This window comes from Poecilia reticulata, chromosome 3 (genome assembly GCF_904066995.2).
Source record: "Poecilia reticulata chromosome 3, P_reticulata-male-v2, whole genome shotgun sequence".
In the NCBI taxonomy this organism is placed as follows: Eukaryota; Metazoa; Chordata; class Actinopteri; order Cyprinodontiformes; family Poeciliidae; genus Poecilia; species Poecilia reticulata.
The window spans coordinates 1,639,320-1,662,515 of record NC_088832.1 but is presented as its reverse complement, the minus strand read 5'-3'; the positions used below and the strand labels follow the sequence as shown (position 1 = coordinate 1,662,515).

At 39.4% G+C, this 23,196-nt stretch overlaps 1 protein-coding gene across 2 annotated transcripts in view; it reads left to right on the top strand.

Moving 5' to 3' along the window:
- tshz3b (teashirt zinc finger homeobox 3b) overlaps positions 1 to 22,820 on the top strand; it is a 54,821-nt gene extending 32,001 nt beyond the window's left edge. For both annotated transcript variants that reach the window (XM_081604914.1, XM_081604913.1), the window contains exon 3: positions 17,521 to 22,820. In XM_081604914.1, the coding sequence (XP_081461040.1) occupies positions 17,521 to 21,170 (3,650 nt within the window). In that variant the 3' untranslated portion in view covers positions 21,171 to 22,820. The remainder of the gene's footprint in view (positions 1 to 17,520) is intronic.
- The last annotated feature ends 376 nt before the right edge of the window (positions 22,821 to 23,196 follow it).

Genomic DNA, 23,196 nt, shown 5'->3' with positions numbered 1-23,196 from the left:
GTACTATACATCAGTGGTTCCCAACCTTTTTATTACTGCGGATCGGTCAAGACTTGGAAATTTTTGCTGGGGGTGGGAGGTGTGAACCGTCAGATAAGGCTTCTGCATGTTGGTGTTCCCGCTAAAGCCTGAATATGTCAAATTTTGTTGTCTTGGCCCTTTTATCGCAGCCTGTAGGGTTTTCCCTCTCTGGGAACGAGAATAAAACCTGTTAAATGTGACAGGTAGCCAATCAGAAAGCGCGGTGACGTAAGAACAGAGGGGAATCCCAAACAGCATATCGCGCAACTGAGAGTCCGGTGGATATTGGAGATGATATGAGGAAATCTTTATTATTATATGTAAAGGTTATATATTATTGTTGTGTTTATTCAGTTAAAAATGTTAACTATGAAAAAACATAGTCACAGAGGTTTGGAGAATCGGCTGACAATTCTTAAATCTTGCCATCTAAACCAGACTTAAGACTCACAAGCTCTACTCATCTCCTCTCGACCACTGCCCAAACGCTCTCTGACTCTGGTCGCTATGGTAAAGTTTACATATCCCTTCAAAATAAGATACAGATGCGCCACAAAAACGAACATTTTACTTTCTGGAAAATTTTAACTCACGATAATGACTAACGGGAGCCCTGAGCTTGTTTCTCTGCAACGAGACGGTCCCATCAGGGAGTGACGAGAGACAATGACATCCGAAGTGTTGCTTATATCCACAGCCTACTTGGTCTCTACGTGGCGAAGCAGTTTGAAGTTTCATTGCCTCATTAGCAGCCGGTCGCCACATGTTACGCAAAGCGGGCTTGTAATGTGGGACTCACCTACCGATCTGGGATAAATCCATTCTCCTGTCTCTTCTCTGGGTCTTTTCCCCTTCGTAAAGAAACTTCCCAAAGACATCTGATCTGTTTCTTACTCATTTTGTTGCTTGTGGGCTCAATGTTGGCGCGCAAGTAACCGAGAGAATCCGGTTAAAGGATTTTTAAAAATAAAAGATCCTCCATACTCAAATAATACATAAAACGGAAATATTTAATTATTTCTTGCGCGGCCCGGTACCGGTCGCGGACCGGGGGTTGGGGACCACTGCTATACACGATTCTCCTGGGTTTGAATCCTATTGTTGTGTTCAAATTGTGCTAAAAGGACTTAGCCTGTCATCATAGCTATTCAAGCTTAGCATATCAATAAACAGCAAGTGTAGATGTGCGCAAAGCTAATGTCAGTGTCCACAGTTCTAAAAACATCGTTTTTTTTTTTTTTTCCAAGGAACTTCCATGAATAATCATGGAAACACTTGAATGTTGAATGGGCATCATAGCACTTTTAATCAATTTGATGGAGGAATAACCAATAAAATAACAAATTAAAAAACAGTATATTTGTTGTTGAGCTCATACGTCTATTTATTTTATTGTTTGCCTGCAAAACGGGTTGTTGAACTGAAAATGTTGCTAATTTTGCCCATATGTAGATTTCAATTAAATGTGATTAATTAATTACAGACCCTGCCATTAACTCTATTAAAACAATTTAATCAAGTTCCCCCACTAATAAGCACACATCCTTACATCAGACAGGGCAGATTACAAAGAACTCTACAATGATTGGTTGTAAAAGCTGATTCAAAACACCACAATGGAAGACATGAGCATTACCAACCTAAAACAGACAATGGTGCAAAAACAAGAAACACAAAGAGTTTTAATAATAAGTATCAACCCAAATACTGTAAATACCAGCTTGTTGTCCTGTCTATGTACATAAGCAGGTATGTATTTTACTTGCGCATCAAAATAAGCATGAGGGAATGATAAAGATAATAGTTTATAGTGTGTTAGCAGTTGGAAGAATTTGTGATAATTTGCAGTGATATTTAATTGTAGTAGTGAATTTAAACTGATAGTAGTTACACTGTCTTAGACATTATAGTTTTACGTTATGTGCTAAATACCATAACTATGTGAAGCTGTTTTATTTCCATTCATACTGTGACAATCTTATGTATCACAATCATGATTTTCTTTTTGCTGCTGGGGTTGATGGATGGCCAGGCTGCGTCATTCTGGACTAGCAAACAAAAATGAAAAATTATGTTCCCATTTCCTTGAAATGATGGAGCATCTCAAGGCTTTAAGGCCTTGTAACATCATTGTGGATGTAAATATTAGTATATTAAAATTAATGAGCATTTGTCCTGAGATAGTTTTGTTTGGTAGTGCACAAAGCATAAAATTGAAAATACTTCTAGCTGTCCCTCTGTTAAATCTTAACACCTTCAAACTTTTAAGTTGGATATAAATATATTTATATAAAACACAATTTTGTCAGTTTAATATGTTTTTCTACTCCAAAATAAATAATGTCATAATTTGTTATTTATTTATTCTTGTAAAATTGCTTGGCAGTTGTACTTCGGTGTATGCGTGCATGTGCGTGTGTGTGCGTGTGTGTGTGAGAGAGAGAGAGACAGTCTTAGCCAGACAGAGAAAGCTCGTCTCTTGCTGTCAGAGGGGAAACAACGTTAGACAAAATCCTGACAAGGCAAAGTGTTTATGGATTCCACAGACATATAAGAAACCAGCACCAACACAATACACACACATCAGTGCACATGCACTCACACCAGACTTTTGAAAGTAAGTGTGTTCTGTGTATGTTTGCATGTGTGCGTGTGTTTGGGTGTACTGTATGTTGTAAATCGCACTAATCAATTGTGGCCTGTGTCGAGGCATGCCAGACCTGTCTGTTTTACATTTGGTCGGGGTTCTGGTGTGTTTGTGCACATGTGTGTATCGCTGTCACGTGACGTCTTTCACACAGCTGCTGCGACTCCCAGTGGTGTGTCTCCAACACCAGATACTGTCGGTTTTGATGTTGAATGAAACTTTCGGGTTTTCACATGGAAAATCTTCCCAGATTGAATAGGAGCATGAATTGCATGGTTTTACGGGTTAATTTTAGGTTTTGCATGAGTTGGTAGATTTTGAGACATACTGGTGGAGAAACACACCCATTCCCACACTTTACTGATGTACTTTTGACAATATTTGCATAACATAATCTCGTTTTTTTCATGCTTTACCGTGATCTTTTAGCCTAATTAGCTGATTAAAATTGGCGCACTCCTTAATGGCTTAAGCCATTACTGCTTTTGTATGTTTATCCCGCTGCTAGTCTAAGACACCACTAGTTGGCTATTTGAAACTGAATACCCACCATAGTAAAACACACATGGCACCCTGTGGCTAAGATGAAAGGTTCTGGTGCCTCACAAGGACCAGAAATCCATCACGTAGCACGTCGGCTGCCATACTGAACGCTACCTTTACACTAGCCACATGGTAAAACTACACAGAAATGTTGTTACTCAATAGCTTCAGCTATCAGGCTTCATTTTAATTGCACCATCTAACATAAATTATAGTGAGATCCCCTAGAATTATCCATACACTGAAACCCAGGTTTACCCCTGTTTTTTGTCACATCATTCAAAGCTATTACACAACGAAATGGGATGTGTCTGTGTAAACACCTGGAGCGGCGGAGAGTTACTTTGTACTTTAGTAGTTTTGGTCATTTTGTACACAGCTTGTTCAGAAAATTGGTTAAAATACCTTACTACCAAAACAAAGGAACTGTTTGCAATGTTTAAATACATGAGTACATAGTGGTTTGTTTATTGGAAAACAATAAAAGCAGGAGCCGATGACATGGTAACAAAGTGGTTTATCAATTGGTGAAGCATCAAAATAAAACATAGGAATGTCTAGTTCGATGTATTGTGATGTATTGTGTTTGTTGTTGTATTCTTGATTTTCTTTAAGATCAACAAGATGACACACAGCGGCATCTTCAAACAACAGATATATAAGGACATCTCTGTCCAGTATCCATCCACTGCTGGTTGATGCATGGGTAAGACCCATCAAGTGGTGGGTTTTACCACCAGACGCATGAAACTCTTAAAGTCCAACCTTCAAGAGTTGAGAAGCATAGCCAAGAGTGGCTGGCAAGAGATTGCTGGGTCTGTGCCTTACCATGGGCACGAAACTCTGAGAAAATCCTCTCTTCCTTGCTGGGGGTTTGGACTTAGAATTTTCTCCATTACTCTGAGAAGTGCGGTCCATGCTAGTATGCCACTTCTATATCTTGTTTATTACAGTCATGGCATCATCATCTGACAAAATCATGCTTTATATAGCCTGGTTATTTCGCTGTAAACCAGCAGATGGAAACACGCCTAATTTGCTTTTTTTGTTGTTTTTCTTTTTGCAATAATTTGAAAATGTTCTCAAAATTCACCTAATCTGCATTTTATTTATTCATTTGTTTTTGCGACATTTCAAAAGTTTACTTAAAATGTAAACCCAAAAGTAAAATTATTAATTACATAGTACAGCACTTAAGACCACTTTCCACTTTAGTCACCTCTGGATGCTAGATGCTTCAAATTAAGATTGAAAATTATCACATACCGTTTGAATAATTCAATTATTAATTATCTAACCACTTGGTGGTCCTCCCCTTCATGTTCATTTAATACTTTAACATCCATCCATCCATCCCTGGTCTCAGGTTGGGGCTATCTCCAGCGGTTCCTGGGCCAGAGGTGGGGAACACCTTGAACAAGTTTCCATCCATCAGAGGTCAAACAGGTACACATTCACTTATGAAAAAAATGAATAAAACTAGATGGTGAGCTCCTGTAAAGGTACAATTTTCAGTAATGAAGCAGAAGAACATGGTGAATTGATTCACTTTGTGCTCTCTATTCAGAACAGGACTGCATCATGGCAGGACAGGAAGCAGTGTGACAGCAGTTCAGGAATCACAAAATCCGTGTGAAACCTTTAAAACCTTTATAACGTTAATCATCTTCAGCAGTTAAGTTTACTCTTACAGGTGTAAATGTCCAGTCAACTTTACAAAGCTCATAACTGTGTGAGAGCTTAAATGATGGCAATACGTTTTTTAAACTGAAACCTAACAAAAACAGGTTCTTTAGTGTGTGTGTGTGCGTGTGTGTGCGTGTGTGTGTGTGTGTGTGTGTGTGTGTGTGTGTGTGTGTGTGTGTGCGTGTGTGTGTGCGTGTGTGTCTGTGTGTTCACACATCAAAGCCAGAAAGAAGAAAAAAAAAAAAAACATGCGCCTGTAACTATAAGCCTCATTAAATGAGGCTCATACATGGCTTGGTGCTGTAAACATGCTAATAATTCTTAATGACATTCTCCTACATTCATATGCATGTGAACTGTAGACCGTTAACCCCTGAAGCCCCATCCTGCTGCTCATCAACACACGGTCGCCACCACTGCGGGGTATCGGCTCTCTGTTTTTCCATTAATACCCTGAGATTGAAAGTAACATTAGCCGATAAAGCTGGGACTAAGATGACATATACACCATAGATGGAGGAATTAAAGCCTAATATAATCATTCGGCCTGGCATAGAGTAAAAAAAAATAAAAATCACTCGTCACCGTGCCCGACATTTTGATTTCCGATTTCTGGCACGGCACGCAGGATGGACGGCGACTGATTTCTCTTTTAACCAAAGAGATTCTTAAGTGATTTTCTCAAAGGGTTTAAACACATACTTTAACCTTGCGCACAAAATGATACACTTCAAAATAAATACACAACGTATTGATTTCATTGCTCTTAGAAAGGCAGTGTGTAGGTACATTCGCGCGTTAGTGTGTTTTAAAGCTCTCCATCCGGCTGGTTATTTTCAGAGCAAGTGGAGAGCACATCAGTTTTTATTAGATTAATAAATCACCTTTGTTGTCAATCAAGCAGCAGAGAATAATTGGATATGGTTGAAGCCTTGTGTGATGGATTATAAATCATTCAAGATTAAATTAAAAGATAATGCACAAACTTAATGGTTTGTGTTTTGCAGTCTAAATTGCCTCAGAGCAGCCCTGTTTTCCCGCTTTATTGGGAGCCGTTTTTCTTTCCTCCAAAAGCACTCACATTTTACACCTTTTTATAGCCCGGCCTGTTCTGTTCCATTTTACAAATTTCTCTTTTGCTCTTTTTAAAATAAACACGTTTTTAGATCGGGTTAATTTTGTTTCCTTTCCTTCTTCTTTGTCGGTGCAGATGGACACTTTACATCAACATTTGTTATTTGGCTTTCTTTTACTTGGGGCTGGGACTTTAATGCATTAATTTTGATTAAATAACAACATATATTTTAATGCGTTAATAAGCGTAGTACGATTTTTTTCTTGTTTTACATATGCTTTTTTCTGGCCATTATGCATTTCTGGTACGCCTGAAAATCTGACACACAACAGAGATAGATGACAAAGCCACTTCTCTCGGCATACCGGAGGCTAATTTTTTTCTTAAAAATACAAACTAATGAGACTCTAGAAAAGACTATTGTTGTGTTCAAGTTGTGCTAAAAGGGGTTAACCTTTCAGCGAAGAGAATAGACTGACTTAAGACATAAAATACTGTTGTTAGTTTATAAATCTCTGAACAGTTTAGCACCACAACACGTTAAAGATCTGCTGTTATTGTATCAACCTTCCAGAACCTCTCAGGTCTCCTGGTCCTGGTGATATAATATAATAATTATTGTTTATTTTCTCAGTTGTTGACTACATGTTGAGTTTTATGACTTTGTATTTTTGTGTTTTTATTATGTAGAAAACTTTGAACTGTAGGTGTAGGGACAAGTGTGTACAGAAAATGGATGGATGAACTTTGAACTGCCTTGTTGCTGAAATGTGTTGTAAAAATAAACTTGATTGATTGATTGATTCTAGCCTAATATAGCATCTCAATTCTAATCATGTTGCAGCAGCACAGATGTCAGCAATGCTAATGTCAATGTCCACATTTCTAAAGGAGTTATTTGAAAGAAGCTTTATGAATGATCAGGGGTTCCTGAAATATTAGGTATAATATAGCGCTTTACATTAATCTGATGTGAATAACCTAGATTAGCTTTAGTTTTCTGCAGCTCTACCTGAAGCCTGTAGTACCCTGTTAATTCTCAGAACAAAAGGGGAAAAAAAAGGTCATGTTGCACAAGGATATGTGGAGCAAAATAGAGCAATGAAAGATGAAGCGCAGAGGCAGGCGGCAGGAAAAACGCGGGGAAAAAGAGCTATATCATGTATATTATCCTCCGGCCGGTAAATTTAAGGGTGTCCGTTTGCGTTGGAACAGACCGGGCGTTATCATAATCGCCTGCTGCCTACTTGACAGGACCTTAAACTGATCCTGTCATTTTATTTACACCCAGACCACTGTGAGATGTGCACGCATGCTCACACGTACGCAGACACTCCCACCATTCCTGACTTTCCCAGTGAGCCCGGTCTGCTGGGTTGGATGACATCTTTTGATCAGAGCTGTCCAAAGAGATCAGAGCAGACTGGCAGGTAATAGATACCCAGCAACTAACCAGACTGCTCTGCAAAGAGTGTGTGTGCTTTCAAAAAGGTGCACACATGGATACGTGTAGCAGAAAAACAGAAATCTCCTCTCAGTATTATTATTATTTTTTTACTTTATAGTATTTTTTTTTTACATGTGTGAAAGCATAAAGTGCAAACTGTTATGTGTTCTTCCTTTCTCTTTTGGCCAATTATGCTTACTGTCAATGAGATTGAGGAGGAACCGTGAGAAAGATCAAGAAATTAAAGAATAGAAAGACCATGAGGTAAAATAAATACATGTGTGTATGTTTGAAGCAGATCTGAGATGGTAAAGTCAGTGGGAGAATGAATTAGAGAGATCCAGGCAGAAAAGCACCAGAGCAGGGGCTTTAAAATAACCAAATGAGAGATGATGGAAATGATAAACGCTCCTCTGTCCTTCTTGGCTAACTCTGCACACCCCTACTGTCTATTTCTTGCCAAAGTACAAACACAGCCACATACTCACATCCAGCCATCCGTCTGTCTGTCTCCAGTGACGATGCTCGTGACCACAGGTTGCCCCAAACCCTTTCAGACAGGGACTGCTCTGAGCGTGAGCTATCTGAATAACAAAGAACATCCAGAGGGTAATTTACTATCATTCACCCCTTAATAATATTTATGTAGCATGGGCAATGCAGCGTCTATGTGCTCACACACAAAAGAAGTTAATTAAGTCGTTCCAATCTCAGAAGGTTTGTGAAAAATATTGACCTTGTTTCTAGCTAACCGTTCTCTAGCTGTGCCTGAAAATATGCCTATTTGTGTAACATTCTCAGAACTGCTGGTCCAGTTGTTAGCACTATTGTCCAGCAGGAAGAATGTACTGTATGTATGGAACTAAATTGGGGCCGTAAAGTTTGTTCAAAGGAAAGAAATAAAAGAAACTGAAAAATCATTTTGAAACTGGAAAAAAAAGCTGAAACTATAGATTTGAAACTGAAGAAAAAAATTTTTTGAAACAGAAAAAAAATTGAAACTGAAAAGATTTTCAAAAACTGCTTTTCAGATTCAAGTTTTTCAGTTTAAGATTTCATTTTTTTATTCAGTTTCAAACTATTGACCCTGTTTGGGCATGGGGGTGGGAGGTGTGGAAACATGACTGACCCGCCCACTATAAAAGCTGAAAACACAGTCCTAGCTATTACATTCAGGCACCATTGGGACTGGAAATGTCTTCAAAACATCATCGATATTCTGTGTGTATGTGATTAGTTTTGAAAAATAACATGCTTCACTGATATGACCTGCTTATGTCAACACAACACATATATATCGGTTTAAACAATATGATATTGACAAATAGTCAAAATCATAGTCCATGTTTAACTCATTGCTACTGGGCTTAAAAGTGACAGAATTAAAAACTACAGATCCATTCAAGAGGCAGCATGCTAGTGTTATATAGAGCAGCATGCTTCATACTCTGCATGTGGCATTTTTACAAAATAGCAACTGCACTAAAAATAAACGCTGTTCTTGTATGAACACACACACGCGCGCGGGCGGGCACGCACGCACGCACACACACACACACACGCACATACACACACACACACACACACACACACACACCCACACACACACACACACACACACGTCAGTATGTCAGAAGCTCTCTAACCCAGACATGCACTCTTGTGTAGGCAATGTAAGGACAGCATGTGAATATGTTGTCAGGAACCCCCAGCTGAGTGGCATGGGGAGATGATTAGCCAGGCTAACACGTCCCCCCCCCACTCCACAAACCCCTACACATACATTTGTGGGCAACATGCTACATCTGTGTTTCTGAATAATCAGAACCAGAGACAGACGCGCTTTCTGCTGCCATTCCACGTCTGAGCTGCTGCACATGCTGCTAGCATGGCTCCTATTTACCACCTTAAAAACAGAACATCCACAAAAAACCACAGAGACAAATCCAGAGCAAAGCTGCAGGTTTATAGCAACACTTGCACCTGAAAAGTTTTTTATTTCTGTTATGTAAGAAATAAGCGTACTTTTCTTGATAAGATAGAAGTTCAAATATGACATTTTAATATTCAGTTTTATTTTTGTTTACAAACTTGCATGTGAAGCCAGAAGTTTACATACACTGAAAAAAAAAAAAAAAACATGCACATTTTTTCCCCCCTCACTATATGAAATTTTGACCAAACGATTGACCCAAGTCAAACAATCCAAATGCTGAGGAAAACTAGGACTGTTGTCAACTTATTGTCACTATGTTTATCGAGTTTTCTGACTCCTCTTGTGACTTTATGTCAAAACAACTAGAAATAAATCTAGCAACTCCTTTTTGTTGTTGGAGACTTTTATAGAGACAACGCCATGCAGCAGCCTGTTGAGCGAACAGTGAGAGCGGCTATTAGCCACCGTTAGCTTCTTCTGCTTCCTCAGAGCTGCATTCAGTCCGACAGACCTTCACCACTAGTCAGAGCACAGCAGACCCATTCCACTTCATGTTCACACCGCAACTAAATCACACATTTGTGAAGCTGAATAATGCCGTCATCAATGCTCACCAGTCACTATGGCAACACTCGCTACTCCAACTCCTGACTAACTCACCAACTGGAGGGGGAGAGCGCGTTAACATAAAGAGTCAGTATATGCAAAATGTTTTTTGAGCGGTAAGTCATGTTATAATGTTATTCCCTCATCAAAAACATACCTGGAGTGTTGTTTTGATTCTTTCATAAATGTTTGAGAAATCCTTTAATTTCCAAGACTATCCAGCAGCAGTTAGCAAACCTTTGGTGGAACTACAGCTTCTGACCTTATCATAGGAGCTACTTTTCAGAGTAACACTAGTAAAACGTTATTAAAGAGTTAACAGAGGAGCCATGCTGTGATGACTTCCAGAGGGTGGAGTTTTTAAAGAGACAGAGGCCCAATTTTAAATCATTAAAACACAAACTCAAATTTTCTTTCAGTCATGTTTGATGTATACATCATTTTTAATAACACCTGAAGGCGTTGTGTGCCTAGAAAATACATACTACTGCCCCTTTAAAAATCCTTGTTTACCCAACTCTTGGAGTTGTAACAAAATGAATAAAAACTTAACATAACTTACTACTGTAAGTTCCTTTTACCATCTCACACATTTAAATTTAAAATCTAAAGCAGGCAAAATGTATGTGACTTGAAGAATAGAAGTTAGTAGACACAACTAAATGTGGCTCATATGTTTGATAGTGTACCTACTGTTGGCTGGTGCGTTTATGGACCATAAAAGGTGGGGGGTTCATGGCCTTGATGAGTTTATTGAACATGTTTCATTCTACTTTTTGGTTGTTTGACCCGCTTATCACTGATGGGAGCTGGTTACAGGGAAACATGACTGACTCTGATCAGCTGACTGATTGGTGCATCTTTGAAAAACAAACACAGCATGTCTTAGAGCTTACAGCAACATGACTCAGCAGTGGACAAGGAATCACTGCGCTTGACTGCAGTGATGCTAAAACTGTGTTGCAAGTTTAGAAAGTCATGTTGAAAGAAGAGATTCAATTCGTCAGCCATCGGGGTCGATGCAACACCTCTCACAACCTGCAGCACACCTCATCAGTCCTGAGGCTCTCGCTGTACCAAGCCACACACACACACACACACACACACACACACACACACACACACACACACACACACACACCCCTTAAGTCCCCCGACTAATATGTCTGCGCATGTCAAATCACCATAATTAAGCATTATTGATCTCAGATTCAATTAACTTTATTAACGTGGGTTGCACTGGTGATTAGAGAGGGTTGGGGGGAAGCGAGGGTGAAGATTAGAAGATCTCAGCGGGTTGGACAACTTGAAGCGTAGAACGCTGAAATTCACTGGGAAAGGTGTGAGAAAATTTGTTTTGCTGTGACTGGAATGTTGTGGGTTTTGTTTCACAAAAAAAAGAGTGATGTTTCTTCACCTCTGGCTTTTCTCCTTCTGTGGAACACACACTCTGAGAGAAACAGCTCGATCTAAGCTGAAGTGTAAACAGGCAGCGCTGACGTGCCTGTGTGTCTGATAGGGCTGTTAAGTGGTTATATAAGCATGATAAACGGTTTCCTAACATCATAACATCTGCAGAATGCTAAAAGATTTCCTCCCTTTATGGGCAGACAAGAACACAAAGATACACAGCTTCGTCATAATTACAAGGCTTTTTGATTTCAGTGGAACTCTAAATGTTCCAGGTTGGATTCTGTGTGATAGAATTAGAGATTTAACTTTGTAGTTTGAGTAGAACTGACTAAAATCCTTGCAACTTGAAGAGTTTGCTTTTCTTTTTTACCTTCTCTTTTGCTCTGCTGGGCCTGATTCTCCTGAGTTTCAGTTCCAACCTTCATCCTCTCTCCTGCTGACTGTTCATCAAGAATTCACTCCATCTCTCTTTGCACTAATTAAAAGAGCACCTGCATACCTGTTGTGTTTGGCTCTCTCTCCTGCTGTTTGTGTGCAGCGTGCCTCTCCATGTTTAGCTCAGGATTTTGGGTCGTGGTGTTGTGAACTCTTCATTCTGGGCCAAAGCCAGAGGCCTTCAGGGGATTATTTCTGCAAGTCTTTCTCCTTCTTCAGTGTTCACACGTATCCATATCTGTTATTTCTTCTTCTCTTGGTTTTAATCTCTGAACAAACACTTCACTACTTTGTGGCGAACAAGCTATGTAAAAGCTAGATATTTAAACTTAAGGACAACTTTAGTTCTACATTCATGTTTAATATATATAATCTAATGGGACAGTCAGTGTGTCAAGAAAATAGTGTCACAGTTTGCAACCTTTTCTATGAAAAATACTTCATGAAAAAGAATGTTCTTTACACTTTTATGTCATTCTTTGCAGAATGTTTATCCATATATTGCATGAAAATGATTACGAAGAACTGCTAAAGCTAACATTTTATAATTAACTTTGCAGTTTAAAACATTACCTAGTTCTAACCAGCCACAGTGGATGATCTATAGAACCACATGCAGCTCGACCTCTCAGACACATGACCTATAAAAACATTGTTAATACAAAAATGTGAACTTAGTAACAATACTTGCCTAAAGTTTGTTATTTACCAAAGGTGCTTTTAGTCTGTCTATGTTTTAAAATGCTCAGACATTTTTTATTGATATGAAGCCTGGAAAATCAATCAGAGGGATGAATAGATAGGGAAATCTGGAATAATTGTAATTAATGAAGAATTTTTCACAATTTACAATATTTTTAAATCATTGTTATGTTTTAAACTTTGACAAAACTGCATAGGAAGTTTAGTCAGCAACAGAGCATTATTGAACCATTTGTCTGGGATATTAACACACCAGTCAACAGCATGTACTCCTGATCATCTTTAGTGAACAGTTTGTTAATGTGTGAATGACCGAAAGAGAAACAGAGGGACCGGAGAAAATAAATACATGTTTTCAGTTTGATCTGCCAGTATCTGCTGAAGATGGCTGATATTGATCTATGACTGAGTGATCGGTGCATGCTTAGTTAAATATCAGAGATTTGTAAAAAATAAAAATAAAAAAAGGAAAAAAGATCTGCTTTGATATTACATTAAATAATTTAACATATTAAAGCTGCTCAGATTATTTGGTCAGAGACAGCATACAGATGGGTCTTCAATTCCAGCCATAGGCTGATTTGCAAAACTGCTCCCTGTTTTCGTTTTGAAATTATAATGTTTTATAAACTGCAATTCTAAAAAGGCTTAACACTAAACAATCAAGCACAGCCGAAGGAACCAAAATTCCTATCAATTTATTTTGTCCTTTTTCAAATGATATAAATCACTAATCACCGAAGCCTCTGTTCATGGCCTTCATCTACCTTACAGAGACTATTGTAACAGTTAGGGACATTCACCAAGATCCAATATCCTCACACACATTGTAAAATTCTGCTGTGGTAAATTCAACTACTTATAGCTGAAAATCTGATTTATTTTCAGATAAAGGAAATAAATCAGGAAAAATTATTTCAAAAATAAAAATGTTTTTTTCAATCAAGTTTTTGTAATTATTTTTGCATTAAACGCTAAAGTTCACATGAGCTTCATTTGCACAGAGATTATCAGCTATATGACTTAATTTCCAATTCTCTTAATTAGGCCTGGGACTATAACACATTAATTTTGATTAATGAATCACATAGATATTAACACATTAAAAATGTTAACACTATAATGTTATTATCTCTCTCTCATTTTATATACAAAAGTCCAGAGGGGAACCTTCTCGTGTTTCCGGTACACTCCTAAATCTGACGCACTAGCAACATCTATAAACAACAGTGATGGATGATAAAGCCGCTTTACTTGGCCCATTGGAGGTTAGTTATTGCTTCAAAAAACAATCTGATTGGATGCTGGAAAAGACTTGATGTGTTCAAATTGTGTTGAAAGGAGCTAGCTTATCAATGAAGCTATTCAATATGAAGCAGCAGCAGCACAGACGTCCCCAATGCTAATGTTAGCATCCAGAGTTCAAATATCTGAAGAAGTTCCATGAATGATCAGGAGTTCCTGAAACACTGGAAAGCTCTATGTCTTGAAAAACATTTTACACCAGAATAACAGATTAGAAACAATACATATTTTTAATATGTCTACTTAGTCTATATTTTAGCAACAAAAAGGTTCTTTGAATTGAAAATGTTGCTTATTTTGTCATTATATCCTTTTCTAAAAACTGTGATTAATTACAGACTGAAGTAAACTCAATGTAATGTAAAATTTTGTATAAAACTGAGTGCTTTATACAAAGGGACTCACAAAGATAGGCGAAAAAGTGTGAGCTTCACGATCCTGCAAACACCTTCCACATTTAAACTGAGGACGACAGGGAATGGAACCATCAGTCTTCTAACTGAAATATATTCTATCTCCACAGCTGTGAATGTAGCGGAATAAAATGATATACTTAATAAAATAACAAAATATTCCAGAGTGCTTCAGAAGGAATAAGTCAAATGCCACCACTGTATTATAAATTTTAATACATCATTTCTAACTCGTGCTTATCTATCTTAAACAATTTTAAGTCTAGGCCAAAGTTTATCATACTTTTGACTTCCTCCTCATTTCTTTCTTTTAAATATCACACACTTGCAAGAACACAGATGGCTGCACAAACATAAATAAACCCATGCTTCGTTCTCATCACACAAGCGTAGCTCGTTGGAGCTGCGCTGTGAGCGTTAAAGGTGATTCCGCAGTGATGTTTGTCCTCAGCTGGAGCGCCGAGCCGCTGCGTTCCACTGTTTCCTCAGTCACAGCGTTATTCTCTTAAACAGCTGTCGTTTTGGCTGATGCAGAACAGATGGCATGTACATGAGGGTCTCCTCGGCTGCACGTATGTGCAGGCACCGGATGTGTCTCTGAGACAGAAGGAGAAAGAGAGAGAGAGAGAGAGAGAGAGCGAAAGAGGGAGATATGGAGAGAGAAAGAGAGCTCCTGAACAGGGTGAAGCATGAAAACACCGTAATCTGTCTATTGTCTCCACCAGTGTTGAAAATCCAGCAGAAATGGATCATTGCTGTTTTGAGTAAGCTGTATTTCAATGCCATAAAAGAAAATTTACATAAATGCATCCAGCCGATCATGTGTCATGTGACCCAACAATTTTTTTAGAAGCTGTTCATAGTGGCGTGTTTAACGCCTCTCAGATGGATCCTCATTGTGAGACTGAATGCTGGAACAGATTGCATGTTCAACAGAGAAACCGAATGCTTGCCTGCAGGCAAAAAGTTGCTACAGTACAACACATATTGTACAACTGGTGTGTGTGTGGGGGTGTGTGCGTGTGTGTGTGTGTGCGTGTGTGCGTGTGCGGGAGTGTGTGTGTGTGTGTGTGTGTGTGTGTCTGTGAGAGACATGTAAGGGACTCTGGGATATCTGTCGGTGTATGCATCTGTTTATCTCATGGCGCTGTTGTATCATCGCCGATGGCAACAAAGGACCTGACAATGACAAAGGCACGTCTCTCTGTTTTGTTGCTCATGCAGCATCAGCTCATGTTCAACCTCACACAACCTGAAGAGTTTCCTGATAGACACTAGCTGGCAGCCTGCACCACTGCTCTGTGTGTTCACACATCTGGAATCAGACTGGAACCATTTGAAAATCTTGAGTGGAAGAACCATAATATGTAATGTTCATTTAATGTTAGCAGAAGAAAAATCTATATCTGTTGTTTTGAAAAATCATTTTATAGTATTGTATATCTCCCACTATTTTATTTCTGGGCTGGATTCTCAGCAGAATGATTTAAATGCATGTAAATGCAAAACATGTCCATCAAGTGCAGCATATGGAAGCAACATACACCTATTCTTCAGTCGCTTCACAGTTGTCTTCTTTTCACCACAGACATGACAGATGCAAAGAAATGATTAAAAAATATTCTTTGAGTACTATATTATTTAATTGCCCACTTTTATCAAAACTTTAAGCACATCTCACTGGAGGACTCTCATCAGAGCAGCATTTCAAAACCAATGTGATGCTGCAGATTGTAAAATGGTGGAATGATGTGTACATTTTAAATTGATTAATTTAGAAATGAAAGATGAGATGAGCAGAGGATGAATTATAATTTTTAAATTATTTTTTGGTTTGTTTGTTGTTTTTTGTCAAGCCAGCAATGCTTGACAAAATGCTTGGTCTTTTTGTCACCATTTTCTTTCTCCTGCATGAACATTTCTATCTGCTTTCAGCATATGGATTTTTATTTTTACCCATTCAGTCTGCATAACCTAAGCATCTCTGGTCTGCTAGAGCGGCATGCAATTTGCACTGGCTATAATTGACAGTAATATTAATAAATATAGACAGATTTTTTCCACTAAGCTCATGCATACAGCTTTAGGTAAATGTGGATAAACTGCATCAACACATGGAGACGATTGGTGCTCTGAAGTTATCCTCGGAGCTGTTCAGGTTTTGCATCTCTGTTCAGAATTAGAAACATGCACAACCTCTGCTTCATACACATTTAACACCCACATAGCATTGTGAAAGCACCCCTCCATGTTTATATATTAGATGAATGATGACCCGTAACAGGACCCAGTGGTGGTCACAAACCCACTGGGTCCACATGCCCATTTTTTTTTTGCCAACAAGAAGAAACACTTTTTCAAAGTGATAAAACATACAGAGGTCTAGGTATACATGTTACTGTGTTTGTTTGCTTTTTGCATGAGCATAAATCATTTCTCATCTGATGCTCTTTATGACTTTTATAGCCTTAACAAAAAAAGTGAACATCCAGAGATTTACCAAGATGCGAGACTGTGATTTGTCTTGATACATATTTTTTTCTGTGATTTCCATTGTAATATTCTTAAACTAGAGGGATTTTAATATAAATTGAAAGCTTCAAGCCCTCTCCCTGAAGCTAAACTGTAAATAATAACCTACAGTTTTTTCTTTTTTTTTCTTTTCTAATCTTTGGTAATTGAAGCAAATGAGTTTTACAGGGAGAGATTTGTCTTAGGCAAACATACATACATTTTTTTTTTTGTATTATTATTTACGAGGAGGCGAAGGCTGAGCGGTGTAATGAGTGAAAATGCATGCTTAATTTAAATGGCGAGTGTGTCTGTTAGGGAATGCATTAGAGTCTGCAGAAGAAGCATAAGACATATTAATTGACAGACAGGAACCGCTGTCTCCGAGGTTGATACAAGTAATTTATTACTTCAGAAACGAATGCCACCGCCAGAATGTGCTTCATTAATTTCAAATTTAGTTTTAATTTCAAGCTGTTGCCCCTTGAGAAGAATAAGGTGGCAAGTTATGTTTGAGAAGACATTTTTTCCTTCTCCTACATTTCATCGTTCTTTTTCGATCCCTCAGTTTCTCTGTCTTTATTCCTTTCTCACCAGTTTATTTCATGTAATACAGCATTCAGGGGCTGGAAATGGGAGGACAGGGGAATGACATTTTAAATGACTGGAAAATAATGTCTGTTTAAAAGTGTAACAACATAAATACTTAGAAAATATAATGTGCTTTCAGGGAGATCCTAACAAAGTTTTGCATTTGTTTTGTTCTCTTTTTCTGAACAGCTTATGTCCCCGACGATGAAAAAGAAGTAGCCTTGTTGGATGAGGACCTCGATGGAGAAGACTCTGCTCAAGAAGGAGAGGAGCCTGCAAGCAAGCTCCTATGTCAGGACAAGGATTTCCTTTTCAAGGACAGGCCAGAATCTGCTGGCATCCATGACTCCCCCAATGCAGCTGACTTTTCTGGTCAGGACCTGGACAGCGAGTCTCACCTGAGTGAATCCTCAGACAGAATGTCTGATTTTGAAAGCTCCTCACTGAAAATCGAGGACGACGTCCTTCTTTCTAAAGACCTTTCAAACGAACTGTCCCCCTCCTCCTCTTCAGCCATTATGGTTGCAACCAATGCTGCAGCCTCAGCAACCGGAGATGAGGCCATATTAGCTGCAACAAGTTCTGTGGCTGACAGCCTCGAGAAAATGAAGGCGATTTACACTTCCTTCCTGAGCAATTCCTATTGGTCGACACTGAATCTGAACTTGAGTCAGCCACCAGCAGAAAAGCCCCCTCGTAGTCACAGCAGCAGCAGTAGTAGCAGCAGCAGCAGCAGCTGTGGTAGCGGAGGCTATGACTGGCACCAGTCTGCTGTGGCTAAAAGTCTCCAGCAGGCTTCTCAGAACCACCACAACAGACTGAGCTTGGTGCAACATCCCACAGTGGCGGTGACAACAGCTTCTACAGAACCTAACCTCTTCAGCACTGTTCAGCTGTACCGACAGAGCTCCAAGCTCTACGGCTCCATATTCACTGGTGCCAGCAAATTTCGCTGTAAGGACTGCAGTGCTGCGTACGACACTCTGGTGGAGCTCACGGTGCACATGAACGAGACGGGCCACTATCGTGATGATAACCATGAGACAGACAGCGAGGGGGCTAAGCGCTGGTCCAAACCCAGGAAACGCTCCCTACTAGAGATGGAAGGGAAGGAAGATGCACAAAAAGTACTTAAGTGTATGTACTGTGGACACTCCTTTGAATCCCTTCAGGATCTCAGCGTCCACATGATCAAGACGAAACACTACCAGAAAGTGCCTCTGAAAGAACCTGTTACACCCGTAGCTGCCAAGATCATCTCCTCTGCTCGAAAAAGGGCCCCAGTTGACCTGGACATCCCTAGTTCACCCGACTCTAACGGAGGCACCACACCAAAGCCAGCCTCGTTCAGTGACACTAATGACATTCTGCAGAAGATAAGCAACCCCTACATTACACCTAACAATCGCTATGGACACCAAAATGGTGCCAGCTACGCCTGGCAGTTTGAATCCAGGAAGTCGCAAATCCTCAAATGCATGGAGTGTGGCAGCTCGCATGACTCACTGCAGGAATTAACTGCTCATATGATGGTGACAGGGCACTTTATTAAGGTTACTAATTCTGCCATAAAGAAGGGCAAACCAATTATAGAGTCCCCGGCCCCCACATCCAACTCTTCAGTTGAAGAAAAGGTCCAGTCAGTTCCCCTGGCTGCCACAACTTTCTCCTCTCCACCTGCCCCCGTCCCTCCTCCGACTAGCATCTCACCCATGGCAATGGTTGTGGAAATTAAAAAAGAGGAGAAGGAAGAAGAATGTACACAAGAGTCCAACATTATCAATGCCAATAACCACAACAAAGATAAGAGGACAGAAGCGGAAGACGAATCTGAAGAGAAGTTTGATATTTCTTCAAAGTACACCTATCTGACTGAAGAGGATCTGGATGAAAGTCCAAAGGGGGGGCTTGATATTCTCAAGTCCTTGGAGAACACAGTGACCTCAGCCATCAACAAAGCCCAGAATGGTGCTCCCAGTTGGGGTGGGTACCCCAGCATCCATGCAGCCTACCAGCTTCCAAACATAATGAAGCTCTCTCTTGGCAATTCTGGAAAGAGCTCTCCCCTTAAATATATGTTTAGTGGAGGGGAGATTCTCTCCCCTACTGGCAAAAGTCAGCCATTGATTTCCCCTCCCAGCTGCCAAACCTCTCCATTACTTAAAAATAACTTTCAAGCAATGGAAGAGCTAGTTAAAAAAGTGACAGAGAAAGTAGCTAAGGTAGAGGAGAAAATGAGAGACCCCGGTATGATTGCGAGTGATTTACCTCTGAGGCGAACCACGCCCTCACCCTCTGTCAGTGAGACAGAAGATCTAATCCGAGGAGAGTCACCCAAAAGAAACACTGCAGGAGACTGTAAAACCCCAGAAAATACAAGTGTAGGGGAGGTAGTACAAAATGGAAAGGGAACAAATGAAAAAGATTCTAGTAGTAGTGCTTCCACAAAGGAGTCTGGGGAGAATGGAGTGGAGCCCACTGCTGTAACACCCCCACTGCCTGCCTCTCTGTGTGGCAGCACAGCTATTATCACAGACCATCCACCTCCTGAACAGCCGTTTGTCAACCCTCTCAGCGCTCTGCAGTCAGTAATGAACGTCCACCTGGGGAAGGCTGCTAAACCGGCCCTGCCCTCGCTTGACCCCATGAGCATGTTGTTTAAGATGAGCAACAGTCTGGCAGAAAAAGCGGCAGTGGCTTCCTCCACCCCACCAGCACACACCAAAAAAGCCAGTAATGGTCATTTAGATCGCTACTTCTACCAGCAACATCTCAACAACGACCAACCTATAGATCTCACTAAAGGAAAAAATGCTGATAAAGGAAGTAATGGTGGTTCTTTGGGTTCAACTACACTTTCTTCTACTAACTCCACCCCATCAATTTCTCCCTCTTCTGCTGTCACTATGACAAAGGCTTCCGCTACGGTAGCTTCCTTCATGTCCACATCACCTTTGAGAGAAAATGCCCTGTCAGACATCTCCGACATGCTGAGAAACCTCACAGAAAGCCAAACTCTGTCCAAGTCCTCCACGCCGACCAGTCAGTCTGAGCGCTCTGACATTGAAGGTGCCACACAAGAGGAAATCGAAGATGTTTCACCTGCTCAGAAGCGCAAAGGCCGCCAGTCCAACTGGAACCCTCAACACCTCCTTATATTACAAGCCCAGTTTGCTTCCAGCTTGAGGCAAACAAATGATGGCAAATACATGATGTCTGACCTGAGCCCACAGGACAGGATGCACATCTCCCGTTTCACAGGTCTGTCAATGACTACAATATCCCACTGGCTGGCCAATGTGAAGTACCAGCTAAGAAGAACTGGTGGCACCAAGTTCTTAAAAAACTTGGATTCAGGCCACCCAGTGTTCTTCTGCAGTGACTGCGCATCCCAGATTCGCTCACCGTCCACCTACGTCAGCCACCTGGAATCCCACTTAGGCTTTCGTCTTCGCGACCTGGCTAAACTTTCTGGGGAGCAGTTGCTCAGTCAGTTATCGCAGCAACACCATCACCAACATCAACGCCACACCAAAGGACTCTCTGAAAAACTCTTCTCCAATCTCCACCCATCCAGCCACCCGCTGCCATCTTCCCTCCCGACCTCAGTACCAGTATCACTACCGATCTCGCTCTCCTCGTCCTTAACAACGTCTATGCCGTCAACTGAATCTCCATCTTCCTCTCCTGATGATGATGAAAGTGGCGCGGTGTACCAGTGCAAGCTCTGCAACCGGACATTTGCGAGCAAGCACGCTGTTAAACTTCACTTGAGCAAGACACATGGGAAATCCCCCGAGGACCATCTGATGTATGTGTGTGAGCTGGAAAAACAGTAGCACTGGCTTGGAACGATGCAAGACTTTTACAATGCAGCTCAACCTACTGCTGTGCCACTCTTTTGAGTTAAAACTGATGAAACTGCACAACAATGCCATTAAACTACTGCTAAGAGTGTTGGCACATTGTTTCTTTTTTAAACTTGAGTTTTTTTGTTTCTTTTTGTTTTAGTTACATGTGAGGAAGACCTACTCCAGTCCAAATCTCTTGATTTAACCTCTCTTATCTGACTAAAGTAGATTAATACTTGAAGCATTTTTTAACTAAAAATATAAAGTTAAATGAAAGTATAAAATAGATTCTAAAATGGCAAGATGAGTTTTTCTCTATTTAAAAGAAATTAGGTTTATTGATATTTTGGCTAAGCTGCATGCATATCAATAAAACAATTTTGTTAAATATTTTATACCTACATCTGGTGCAATTTACATGTTTTGTGGTTTTAAACTCCTGTCTGCATTTTATTATTATTATTATTATTATTATTATTATTATTATTATTATTATTATTATTATTATTATTGTATCCATGAGTCAACATTTAAAATTAAACATTGTGGGTACTTCAAAGCATAAAAATATAAGATTTACTGTACACTGTTTTTACATTGCTTGTTTTCTAAACATCCACAGTGATGAGTCTTAAATCCCAAAGTTTATTATAAAGAAGATTCTTCATTAAGTGTAAGAATTTCACCCTAAGCTTCATTTTTTTTGACTGGAAAATGCTAACAGGTCTTAATACAAACATTGTATGGAGAAGAAATAAAATGTAATATTTTGTTTTGATTGATCAGGGACCTATATTATTCAGGTCTGTGTACTATATGTAAATAAAAAAACATTCAGTTAATTCCTGTTTAAATTATGCATCATTTCTATATTTTTTAAGTTAAAAGGATTCTGACTATTTGCTGGTGCACACTATATGAAGACAAACTTGTTTTGCACAATAGTTTTATAAATGTGTTATGTATCTGAAAATACAACAAAAAGGGAAGTAAAAGTGCAAATCTTTTTACGCCCAGCTCATGCTCAAACAATTAAAATGTTTGTTTTTTTTTAAGAAAAAAAGAAAAGATCTGAAACTGCTCTACACAAGCCCCCTGTATGAACACTAAAAATATTAAAAGTTGTACAAAAAAATCTTACTTTATAAATATATTTCCTGTATAAACTGTTATTTAAAAGCACTCTTGGTTGTTTCATATTGTTGAATGCCTATTTGATTGGTCCTACTTTTTTTTTGTTCTGTCTAATTACTCTGCAGTGATTCCACACTGCAGCTTTATCTTTTTGCGATATGAAAGGTAACCATGGTTACACTAACCTCTTGAGTGACAAGTTCTGCTACATTTTTTGTCAGTTCATTTGCTGAAGTAACTGACATCTGCCAGAGAAATAATAGTAATAATAATAATAATAATTATAATAATAATAATATAAAAAAGTACTTATGTGTAAAATATCGGCATGTAAACAGCACAGACACTGTTATGCATTCTGTGCCGTTTGTCTCTCTCTCTCTTTTTTTCCATTTCATTCTTTGGTTTTCTGTTGTTGTTGTTCTTGACAATGAATCCCCATTATATGACTTCGTATAACCTTGTTTTCTACTGCAGCATTAAAAAAGAAACTGTTTTTTGCAATCATGTGCGTGTGTACATTCTGTGTGTCATGGCTATCAATTAGGTGTATGCTGTTTCAGTCCCTAATGAGCACATTAGACTGGGAGTGTGTCAGCGTCTGTCTGTGACGAGCTGCAGACTAGTTTACAGTGAGTGGCAGCAGCAGGGCCGTGTGGGACACAAACACACACATACACACAGCCACACACATTTATATTTAAACATGCAAACATAAACCATGATTTTTGACTTGGCTGTAGCTTCCTCTGTTGTGTTAGTGACTTAAACTGTGAGAAGCCAACAGATGCCTTCATAGACACCAAGTCACAGACAGACAGACAGATAGAATGTATCAAAAGTTTATAATGTCATTCTTTCACAAAATCTAAAAAGCAAA